The sequence below is a fragment of the Eleutherodactylus coqui genome, chromosome 7 (genome assembly GCF_035609145.1).
Source record: "Eleutherodactylus coqui strain aEleCoq1 chromosome 7, aEleCoq1.hap1, whole genome shotgun sequence".
Taxonomy (NCBI): Eukaryota; Metazoa; Chordata; class Amphibia; order Anura; family Eleutherodactylidae; genus Eleutherodactylus; species Eleutherodactylus coqui.
In genome coordinates this window covers 146,622,413-146,634,999 of record NC_089843.1, presented here as the reverse complement: position 1 = coordinate 146,634,999, position 12,587 = coordinate 146,622,413, and the positions used below count along the sequence as shown (strand labels likewise).

At 40.9% G+C, this 12,587-nt stretch overlaps 1 protein-coding gene across 1 annotated transcript in view; it reads right to left on the bottom strand.

Annotated features, from left to right (window-relative positions):
• TRPC3 (transient receptor potential cation channel subfamily C member 3) overlaps positions 1–12,587 on the bottom strand; it is a 256,571-nt gene that overhangs the window by 50,439 nt on the left and 193,545 nt on the right. The window contains exons 4-6 of the mRNA XM_066573799.1: positions 8,518–8,682; positions 6,552–6,768; positions 4,031–4,264 (exon numbers count right to left, since the gene is read on the bottom strand). Of these exons, the coding sequence (XP_066429896.1) occupies positions 4,031–4,264; positions 6,552–6,768; positions 8,518–8,682 (616 nt within the window). The remainder of the gene's footprint in view (positions 1–4,030; positions 4,265–6,551; positions 6,769–8,517; positions 8,683–12,587) is intronic.

Here is a 12,587-nt window from a genome sequence, read left to right as displayed (position 1 = left end):
TACGGTCAAGCTGCTCCCACAACAGCTCAATGGGGTTCAGATCTGGTGACTGCGCTGGCCACTCCATTACCGATAGAATACCAGCTGCCTGCTTCTGCTGTAAATAGTTCTTGCACAATTTGGAGGTGTGTTTAGGGTCATTGTCCTGTTGTAGGATGAAATTGGTTCCAATCAAGCGCTGTCCACTGGGTATGGCATGGCGTTGCAAAATGGAGTGATAGCCTTCCTTATTCAGAATCCCTTTTACCCTGTACAAATCTCCCACCTTACCAGCACCAAAGCAACCCCAGACCATCACATTACCTCCACCATGCTTAACAGATGGCGTCAGGCATTCTTCCAGCATCTTTTCATTTGTTCTGCGTCTCACAAACGTTCTTCTTTGTGATCCAAACACCTCAAACTTGGATTCATCCGTCCACAACACTTTTTTCCAGTCTTCCTCTGTCCAATGTCTGTGTTCTTTTGCCCATCTTAATCTTTTTCTTTTATTGGCCAGTCTCAGATATGGCTTTTTCTTTGCCACTCTGCCCTGAAGCCCAAAATCCCGCAGCCGCCTCTTCACTGTAGATGTTGACACTGGTGTTTTGCGGGTACTATTTAATGAAGATGCCAGTTGGGTACCTGTGAGGCGTCTGTTTCTCAAACTAGAGACTCTAATGTGCTTATCTTCTTGCTTAGTTGTGCAACGCGGCCTCCCACTTCTTTTTCTACTCTGGTTAGAGCCTGTTTGTGCTGTCCTCTGAAGGGAGCAGTACACACCGTTGTAGGAAATCTTCAATTTCTTAGCAATTTCTCGCATGGAATAGCCTTCATTTCTAAGAACAAGAATAGACTGTCGAGTTTCAGATGAAAGTTCTCTTTTTCTGGCCATTTTGAGCGTTTAATTGACCCCACAAATGTGATGCTCCAGAAACTCAATCTGCTCACAGGAAGCCACAGGTAATTCTCTTCTTCTGTGTTCAATCGTGTGGCGATGAGATCTCATCCTGGCTTTGAGTTTCTGTCCTGTTTCTCCAACATAAAGACCCCCAACAGGACATTTACTGCACATGATCAGGTACACAACATTGGACGAGGAACATGTGAATGTCCCCTGGATCTTATAGTCCTGCTGTGTGTTGGGGATCCGTATCCTGTCCGCAGTCAGTACATGTGAGCAGGTCTTACAGCTCCTTACATTACAGGGATAAGTTCCTTTTTGTGTGTCAGAGGGTAATGCACTCCTGATTATAAAGTTCCTCAAGTTAGGAGGTTGCCTGTAACACAGAAGCGGAGGGTCCGGGAATATGGTTTTCAGACGGTCATCCTTGTGCAGGGTATGGTGGAGTTTTCTTGCGGTTTTCCTTAGTACCTCTAGTTGCGGATTGTAGGTCACTACTAGAGGCACACGATTGTTTCTTTCCTTCTCCTTGTATTGGAGTAGTTGACTTCTGGGTATCCTGGTGGCTCTGGTGATTTGGTCATCAATTGAGGTGGGATGGTAGCCCTGATTTATAAATGTTCTTTTAAGATGGTACAAATGTTCCTCTCTGTCTGTTGGGTTGGAGCAGATCCGGTTGTATCTGATGGCCTGGCTGTAGACAATGGACTTTTTGATGTGTTTAGGATGGAAACTGTCCCATCTGAGGTATGTGGGCCGATCAATCGGTTTTCGGTACAGGGATGTCTGTATTGAGTTATTTGAAATCTTTATGGTGGTGTCCAAAAAGTTGATTTCTGTATGCGAGTAGTTTAATGTCAGGTTTATGGTGGGGTGGAATGCATTGAATCTTTCATGGAATTTTATTAATTCTTGTTCGGTGTTGGTCCAGATGATCATGATGTCATCAATGTAGCGGAAGTAGGCCAATGGTTTGCTGGGGCAAGAGGCCAGAAAGTCACTCTCCAGTTTTGCCATAAAAAGGTTGGCATATTGCGGTGCCATTTTACTGCCCATGGCAGTCCCTGTGAGTTGCAGGAATTTCTCTTTGCCAAAGGAGAAATAATTGTGTGTGAGAATGAATCTTGTGAGTTGTAGCACTGTATCAGAGGCGACCCCATTGGCCTCAAGGTGCGCCTGGCAGGCAGTCAGTCCATCCTCGTGTGGGATGTTGGAATATAAGGATTCCACATCCATAGTGGCCAGGATGGTGCCATTGGGGAGGGGACCTACGGTTGACAGTTTGTTCAGTAGGTCCGTGGTGTCTTGGAGGTAGCTGGTTGTGTTTCTCACCAGTGGTTTGAGGATGCCTTCCACCCATCCTGAGATTCCTTCAGTGAGGGTTCCCACACCTGAGATAATCGGTCTTCCTGGGTTGCCAGCTTTGTGTAGTTTTGGAAGCATGTAGAATGTCCCCACCTTGGGGTTCTCCGGTATCAAGTCCAGAAGTTTTGTGGAGCCCACAGACAGGCTTCTAATGACCCTTCTCAATTCCCTCACATATTTCTGAGTCGGGTCTTGATTCAGTTTAGTGTAGTATCTGGTGTCCGTCAGCTGTCTGTTTGCTTCCTTTTCGTAGTCCGATGTGTTCATGAGGACTATAGCACCACCCTTATCTGCAGGCTTAATTGTGATTTCCTTGTTGCTCTTAAGTGCATGGATGGCCCTTCTTTCCTGCATATTGATATTAAATGTTTCACTTCCATGCTTGTCCAGTATAGTGGATTGCACTGCATGCCTAAAGGAGTCTATGTATTTGTCCAAAGTGCGACTCCGGCCAGGAGGGGGTGTCCAATCAGACTTCTTTTTGGCCCCAAGTTTATCCTGTGTTTGTGTGCTTGAAAGGCCTGTCTCATAGACTTTGAATGAAGCAGTGGCACACATGCTTGGCCACCAGTCTATTCAAATGAGGGACACAGGACCCTCAATCTAGTAATTTATGGGGGATCCAATGGCGATTGGTAAGTGATATGACACTTCTTATCTATCTATTGGGTAGCTGAAAGTGTCGATCTTGGGGCAACCCCTTTAATGACTTGTATTTATACATTTTCTATGGATGTCAGTAAGGCAATTAAGCAATTTACAGTGACAAATGTAAAACAATGATGATGTGTAAAGGCATAAAAGGGTTTTCCAGGTTTAAACTATTGATGATCTATCCACAGAATAGGTAATCAGTAATAGATTAGTGGGGTCTGACATGCAGGACACCATCACCTCTTCCAATTAACTATTGATGACCTATCCTGAAGATAGGTAATCAATAAATTAAATCTACAAAACTCCTTTAACATGGAGAGGATAATAGGAGATTGAATGAATTCAGAGTAAGAGACAATACTTTATTATTTGATAAAGTCTGCATCTTGAAAGGGCTAGTCATTGCATGACTAAATATTTCCAAATGGACACTGACAAAAATGAAAAGTATACATCTAAAATAAAAACAAAGCAATCGTGGATTTAGATGTCGATAGTTAGATAAAAGGTCCCTGTTGTCTATCACGTCATGTAATTCAATTACAGGGAGTAATTGGGGCTAATGCAGGAAATGGAGTGAGTAGTCTGACGTGGTCTATTTACTTATTGCTAATTTAGTAATATTTCAGCTTCCGACCGCACTTAGAATATCAATGTTATATAACATTACCACATATAGTGATTATATTGTAATAAGCGCAGCTTTCAGGACAAAATTCTGTCCCAACAAAGGAATATTTTCTCTGCAGTTGTTTTTCTCTGCAGCCCATCTACCAGTTTTGGGCTCTACTTTTTCTAATTTTCTACCTAGCTAATTCACACTGTATACTGCTCTTTGATTTGCCAGTGCTGATCACATGAGCAGCTATGGCCAATCAGAAAACAGGTATAGTCAATTGGTGATCCTAACATTACCAATGCACTATGGGAGATTAGGTAGTCTGAAAATTGTGTTGGCGATCTTCAATGACTGAAAACAGGACCCAGAACAGGTGAGTCGGAAGGACGGCAGAGAAGAACAGCCGTTCTTAGGCCTGAGTCCTTATAAAGGATTCTTTATTTATCTAGACTGGAAATACACATACTATATGCCAGTTAGAAATGACAGAAATATGGGTTTCTTACCGTAAGTAAAATATTCTACTTCAGGAGGAAGTGTGACTAAAGATAGATCACTTTCTTGGATATTTTTGTCCACATACTGTTGAGCTTTGGAGGCCTGCATGAATGCGAGAAGCCTAGCAGTAAAGGCTGCAATAAAGATAGATAGCATCCCAAAATCCAGGACATTCCACAGCTGCAGAGCATATTCCCTAGGCCCTTCCAGCCATAGCTCCTTACACTCTGACCACATCATTCCTACAAAATACAAAAAGAAGTTCTCAGTGGTTACATTATCCAATCGAAGGGTTATTCTCTTTTCCAGGGCATGATAAACCTTAAGCGATTAAGGGATTATTCCCAAAATTGACTACAACTATCCATAGGATAAGTGATAAAAGCCTGATCATGGGGATCTCAGTATTAAGATCCCCACTGACCCGAGAAGGTGGTCCTGTGTTCCCCTCTCCTCATTTCAGACTCACTGCAGCATCTGCATTGAGGAAGAGAATGAATGGTGCTGCTTTTGAGCATACATCTTTTCAATGGAGAAGCGAAATACAAGTGCAGTCCCACTGAAGATGAATGGAGCGGCACCGTGCATGCTCAAAAGCCGCTCCATTCAATTTCCTCCTCACTGTAGGGAGTGCAGTGCAAGGAGAAGAGAATGACCCAGAACCCCCATTCTCAGGATCGGTGGGAATCTCAGCAGTGATCAGAGTTTTATAACCTATACTATGGATAGGTTATACAAGTCAGTTTTGGGAATACCCCTTTAACAATGCATCATATGTGCATACTGTTATTAAAACCATCCAAATAATTCAACCCCAAACCTTCAAAGAGTTCAACTTCAATTAAATATAAATCAACTGAGTCATATATTGATCTCTTCTTACATGGTCACCTTGTGCATAATTGAAAGGATACGAAATTGAAGTGCATGTATGAGGGTCTTAGCATCTCGAAGGTGTGAATCAGTCTCCCCTAGGAACATGCCTGTTTCACATACTAATAGCAGCGTGAACTGCAGTAGGACTGAGCACTAAGATGATTTTGACAGATTTATTACTGTATGTCCTTGAAAAAGCCAATGCTAAATATTTATTTGTAAATAAATATCCTGCCCTTTTATACTGGAGAATTTTACTTTCAAAAACGACACGGAAAAACTGCCTTGTGTGTCCATATTGTATTACCTAATATCACAACCTGATTGTAGGAGGAGAAAGAATACTTCTGATGATTGTAAATGGCCAATCTAGCATAGGGAGATAGCCCGAATATAGGCAAATGTCTCACATCAACCAGCTCTACCTGTGGGCACTTTGGTCACCAAAGTACAAATGTACTAATACACAGTACTAATATCACAACCTGATTGTAGGATGAGAAAGAGTATACTTCTGATGATTGTAAATGGCCAATCTAGCATAGGGAGATAGCCCGAATATAGGCAAATGTCTCACATCAACCAGCTCTACCTGTGGGCACTTTGGTCACCAAAGTACAAATGTACTAATACACAGTACTAATATCACAACCCAGGGGCGTAACTATAGAGGATGCAGGGGATGCGGTTGCACCCGGGCCCAAGAGCCTTAGGGGGCCCATAAGGCCCCTCTTCTCCATATAGGGAGCCCAGTACTATGAATAAAGCATTATAGTTGGGGGCCCCGTTACAGGTTTTGCATTGGGGCCCAGGAGCTTCAGGTTACGCCTCTGTCACAACCTGATTGTAGGAGGAGAAAGAGTATACTTCTGATGATTGTAAATGGCCAGTCTAGCATAAGGAGATAGCACGAATATAGGCAAATGTCTCACATCAACCAGCTGTGCCTGTGGGCACTTTGGCCACCAAAGTACAAATGCTAAGTTATGCAAAATGTTTCCATGGAAATAAGTATAAATAGTTTTAAAAGGTATAAAAGGTTTTATATTGTGCTAACAGGATGCAACATTTTTCAAGTTGAACCAACAGAATAATTTTTATGGTCCTTTTCACATGTACCTAGGAGTAGAATCTACAGAGAAAATCGTAATGGAAAGATTTAAACCTCTTCTGTGTTTTGGGCCCGTTTCTGCTTTTGGCTTACAAATACTGCTGTAAAATATTGGTCAGAATACGGCTGTGTAATTGTGGTCCATGGGACTATAGATCAAGGAAAAGCCTTAGAAAAAGATATCAAAACACGGGCCTAGAACAACAGTTATGGAGCCGTATAAGACAACTGGGTAAATATGGGTCCCCAATACAAAATCTGCCACTCAGCAAACTGCTGGCAAAGTAAATTTTCAGATTCAATCAATGTCTTGTACAATAACTAGGGGTCCATGCCAAAGCCCCATGAATAATAATGACAATTCAAAAGATCTTTAAAACTTTCTTTGAACACTTAAATGATTATTTTTTAATCACAATCAACTTGTGACCAACTGTATCTAAGTAAATGATTGAGTTAGAGATAAATAATATATTTAGATTTACCTACAGAGGTAGAATTATAATGTTTAAATGAAATGAACATGAGAAAAAGTAACCCACCTAGGACCCATACCATGATGAGCATTTCCGTCCATGTGATTCTTGTGGTCTTCACTCTGAAAATCTGCTTTGGATATTCAATGACAGTGATGTTCGGTAGAGTTTTAATGCCTTCAAATCTGTCTGATGCATTGAAGACAAGTAGGCACAGGAAAATGATAAATGATGCAGCATGTGCCACAAACTTCATAAACGGGCTGCGGAGAACTTTGCCTAACTAGAAAGAAAGAAATGTGGTTACTAGGAGATTTGTATAAAATATAGATCAAAGGAAAACAGTTTTAAGCTGGCCATACACTTCAGATAGCTATTTGGTCAAGAGCTATTTCTCCCGATTCCCTATACACATGTACGCTTGGTTGAGTATGTATGTTTTCTGAATTAAAGGGCAGTAAGCCGCTGCCAGACACTTTTGGCCCCCCTTGGGAGCAACACGATCAAGTAGTCAAAATCGAATATCTCAACTCTTCCTTGTTGCCGAGGAAAAGTCCACATGCCCGCATATACATTGGATGGTTGACCAGTCATGGCAAAAATCATTGCATTTGTCTGCCATTAATGTGTATGGCCGGTATAGTATCTGAGTGTAAATTCTATGCAGGTTATGGGTTTGGTATAGAGTCCAGACATTTCCTCCCCAGGTAATGCTAAGCAATATGTTTAGTTAAGGGTATAGCATTAATAAATCACATAAAACTTATAATAGTAACGTTATAATTTGTAACACTTTATCAAACCCTTTTAAGGCACTAACCAAATGTTCTTATTAATTTAACTAGGGCCACAAAACCCGTTATGTTCAAAGGAACTAGACGTGTGTGCATAAAAGGCAGGCATGCATGAAAGGTCTCAATGTCTTAGAGCACTAAAATAGCATTTCGCTGCTTCTGACCTTTACAAAGTATTATATACACTATGAAAAAAAATAATAGTATTGGATTATATCCATGTTTTATACAACAGATGTACATGGCTTTGGAAAAGGTCAGACATTTTTATAAGTATACAAAGAAGATATTGTAGCCCCTTTATCAATCCTAAATCAGTGGCTGTGGTAGTATGATCATGTCTGCAAAAAACATAAAACCCCGTCATGTATTAAATTGTATTTTGGCACAAGAAAGCCATTATGGAACTGACCATGTGGTCCCTCTTGGCTAATTCTCTGATTAACATACTGTACAGCACATACTCTCTTAGAGGGGTTCTGTCATCAGAAAAAAAATTCTATACATACCTATTCCTCCCCAGGCAGTCTTCTTAATGGATGATCTTCTTACCCATCTTCTCCAGGCTCCTCCTGTCCACAGGGACATGTCACCTCCAAACAGCAAATTCTTTGATTTCCTCTGATGTAGCGTATATTCTCAGCATTCCGCTTCCCACAGGTCTGTGTACACTACGTCACTAGTGACAGTGTTCACTGACTAGCAGGAAATGCCGAATCCTCGACAGCCTCCCGCAACTGTGCATGCAGGGTGTCTCACCACGAGTGTTTATATACTATATGAACACTTGTGGCGAGACCCCACACCTGCGCGCTAAAGCTGGCTGATGAGGATTCGGCATTCCCTGCTAGGCAGTGAAGTCAACATCACTAGTTCACCGCCCTGCAGAAAGTGAACTGTAGCGGAAGGAAGCTACATAACAGGAGGAGGATCTAGCCGGCTGGAGGCGATGTGACCGGGGGACTCGAGGAGCCAAGAGAAGATCGTCGAGGAGAGGATGTGGTAAGAAGACTGACGGGGAAGGAATAGGCAAGTATAGATTTTTATTTTCTAAAAACAAAACCCCTTTAAGCTCATCATATGCAAATGATGCTATAGGCCAAACACTCATTTGGTTGATTATTATATGTCCTGACCCTCACTATTCAACAAGATGTAGAATAAGAAAAAAAGTGCTAAGTGATCGGCACCTGTTAATTTAGGTATTAAAAGTTATTACAAAATGAGAAACTCATTACCCGGCTGCATGGAGCAATCCAGTAACCGACAGCGAGAAATGGTAGGCCCAAGGCGACGACAAGGACAACCAAACATTTGATGGCAATGGTCTGTTCTCGTAATCCTGAGAGGTTTTCATACCAGATTGTTAAGAGTTGTTGTTGGCAATTAGGGTGTGCCACAAACTGCAAAGAAAGCAGTAATAAGGATTGATTAAAACTTACAACTTCATCTATCCAGAGCGTCTGCATTTGCGCAGAACTTTCAACGAAGAAAAACGTGCACAGTCTGCATTTCACATGTTATAAATTTAAATTTGGATTATTACGAGAAATAAGAACATAAATTGTCGACGCAGCATCATGAAAAGCCATGAACCATGGCAATATAAGGCTCGTAATGTATGTCTCAAATATGCATGACTGCAGCAGCTGTGTTCATATACAAAATCCTCTTGCTTACCTAGTGCTGCCTTTAAGAAGATATATAAATTAGAAATGAGTTGCTCGGCTTGAACAAATACTTGGGTAATGAGCTGGAGAAATCTACACAGCAACGTAAGCTGGAAGAATTATAGAATCACGTTGACTATTCATTTTCACTATTTAAATGGTAGCTTCAAGTCTATACAGAAAGGATAATACATTCATGAGATCCACCATACTCAAACAAAGAATCTGCTCTTCTATAATATTCAATGCATTGTGACAATACTGAGTGGTTGAGAAAAGCCGGATTGTAAGCAGCAAGCTTGAACTTTTTTCATAGAACATCATGCTATCATAGAAGCAGTACCCAATTATGTCAAGTATTTTAACCATTAAGAGGTTATCGCAGGTTTACGGTCCTGAATATGATCTTGCTAAGACTGAAATCACACAGTTCCCAATGTATTTTTTGAGCCAAAGCCAGGAGTGGATCCAAAGAAGGAAATTTATAAAATACAGACCATTTCTCCTCTTTTCGTATTCACTCCTGTGCTAGGCTCAAAAAATGCATCAAAAACAAGAAATGCATGTGTGATTCTATCCTTAAAACAGTACTTTGGATACCAATGCAAATATAGATATTGCTCACAGTTGAGTTGTCCACCCAAGACCCAAAGTCTCATTTATATGAGCCCTGCCAATCGGAGGGCCATGCAGTTAGTCATTTTCTATACAGTTACCCATGTGGGTCATGATAACCTCTGTTAAGGACCTGAACATACAGTCAAGTTGTAAGAACTGCTTGCCAGAACGCACCAGCGAATCCTCGGATCAGTAGGGAACACGTACATGAGACTTTAGAACTAGGTTGGCCTCCTCTACTTCGAGCAGCAACTGTATTGCCAGCCTGTGCCTGGAATATCACTATAAACTCAGTTTAAACTTCCACTTAACTAGCCACTCTAACTAAACAGAGTTTGAAAAAATGTAATTAAATTAAAAACTTATTTTTACTTATGAGTTTTTGATTTTAAATAAAAATGTACTTTATGAGAGACTTCAAACCCATCCTTAGATATACAGTCATTCTAAATTTTATTGTAAGATCACATGCACATAGGATGTCGACTCCTTAGTACAAAGGCCTACATACTCTGCTGTACAGGCTCAAATGGGAGCCATATATATGGAGAGAATTCTGATATGTGAAAGCTCTGTATGCCTGCGTATGAAATCAGGGGCATATAGAGGATATATCTACCACTATGGAAGCCCAATTATGGCTGCATAGGAAATGAAGCTGTAATATGACTGCATGCATGTGTTCTGGGAGTGTATTAAAGTCTGACAATGTGGAATGTAAGGGCTCACTCACATGAGCGTATTTAGGCTGTGTGAATTTTTTACAAGGATAACACACAGCAAATATGCATGTAATATGCACATTCAATGTGTATTTTATACACCTGTAGACTATAATAGTGCGCATTACGTGTTTAATATGCAAAGTAGGACATGCTGCATTCTTTTTTGCGCATGCGAAAAATGCAGGCCCAATCACAATATAACTAATATAAGAGAAGATCTATCTGATAAAGAAACCTGCCTATAGAAGCTATTTTCCAAAGGAACGCCCAACTATGATACGATAATACAGGCTACTTTGCTGCTTGACTTTTTTTTGTTGCTTTGCTTTTGGTGCATCCCATCATAATTTTTACACAGAGTAGCCTGTGTTATCGCATCACAGTTGGGCGTTCCTTTGGAAAATAGCTTCTATAGGCAGGTTCCTTTATTAGATAGACCTCTTATATTAGCTATATTGTGATTGGGGACAAGATTCTGTCTCATCTAGGAGGAAGTCTTAGGGATACCAAGCCTGCTCAATAGGGTGAAGTAGGGGAGATACCTTTATTTAAAGGTTTCCAGGCCAACATCTTATATGGGTACAGTTTTGCTACCATTTTGTTCCATCTTAGTGCAGGTGTTTTGCCCCTTAACCCTTTCCAATCCAATATGCATCCTGGTTTTCCTAGGGGGGCTTACTCTTTTTCTGCCATAATACAACAGCGCTATATGCTGGCTAAAGCCAGTACTGAATGAGGTGACACTTTGGATAGGCTCCGACAGCAGAGAGGCCGGCAATATAAAGTAAGAGAACCCCGACGGATGTCTTCCAGCATCGGAGTTGTAAAGCCTTAAATCATAATGTCTTCAGAGGTCAGACAGTGGATTGGAAAGGGTTAACTTATATCATATCTGGTTCACAATAGGTTCCTGATGAGCCGGTCAAACGGCTCAAACGCGTCGAACCACGGAACCAAAAACATTTTTTCCAAGATATTTTCTCTGTATTCACAATATCAGAATTATCTTTTGGCTATTACCTGTTAGTATATTGGGGCTGGTACCCCCTTGACACACTATCATTTCTCTTTCTGAGATTTACTGTTTATCAAACTTTCAGTGATCTCCTTCTTAGAAACTGTTATAAAGACCTATTACATCTACCTAGGCTCCCATATAAGGGAATCTGTTTACTGTGTCGATACCCTATTATACATATATTTAAGGGTATCCAAGGGTGGTTTGAAAATACAGCCGCGTATTTATTTGTTCATCTTTTAGCCTTCTAATTTTTTAAAATATAGCAAAAAGCATTTTAGAATCATATCTGTGAAGGCATTCGGAGACTCTAATTGATTCTTCTGCCACGGTGAAAGATACTTTCCTTTAAACAATCATATTTTTGGATTTGTGCTGCAAATGTAATGTGATTTGAGCCATTTGTAGTGAAATCATCAATTAAGCACTAAATGAAATAAATTGTCATTAAACATAAAAGAGCAGATTTAGGAAAACTAAGAGAAAAACCATCTTTGTTGCCCATTGCAACCAATCACAAAGCAATTTTCATTTGTCAAGAACACTATGAGGAATGAAAGTGGAGCAGTGATTAGATATCATAAATTTCCTCCTAAATCACTACGTCACATACTTATAGTTTGCAACACAACCATATCTGGGGCACCCTTTTTGTGCAATGTATGAATGTCTCGTTTGTTTTTAAAGGAGTTGCCAAGTTGTAAACTACCATTGGCCTATCTCCAGAATAGCCCATTAATAGTAGATCAGCAGGGGTCCATTGCCCACAAACACTATCAATCAGCGGTTTGCTATGCCAGTGTACTTGTACATGGAGTGGATTTCTGCAGAAAGAAGACAACGCCACTCCCACTGCAGTGACCTGACTTGATATTGCAGGCACAGTTTCCATTGAAATGAATGTGAGATTGGCCTGCAATACCAAGCAGATTCACTGCAGCGAGAAAGCAGCTATCTGCTGATATCAGCTCTGTGCATGAGTGCACTGGCCTGCCAAAGAGCTGATCAGAGAAACTCCCGGGCAATGAACACAAGCGGATCTACTATTGGTGGCCTATCCTAAGGATAGGCCATCATAAGCTTACAACCTCTTTAAAGGGGTATTCCCATCACACAAAGTAATGGCATACTGCAAGGATATCCCATCGATTATTGGGGGTCTGAATGGCAAGATCCTGACCGATCATGAAAATGAAGGCCCCGCAGTGTTGGTTTAAGGTTGCATCCCTTTCACATATTTTCCCTGCATAACAGTGCTTCCGGCTGAGTAGGGTGCT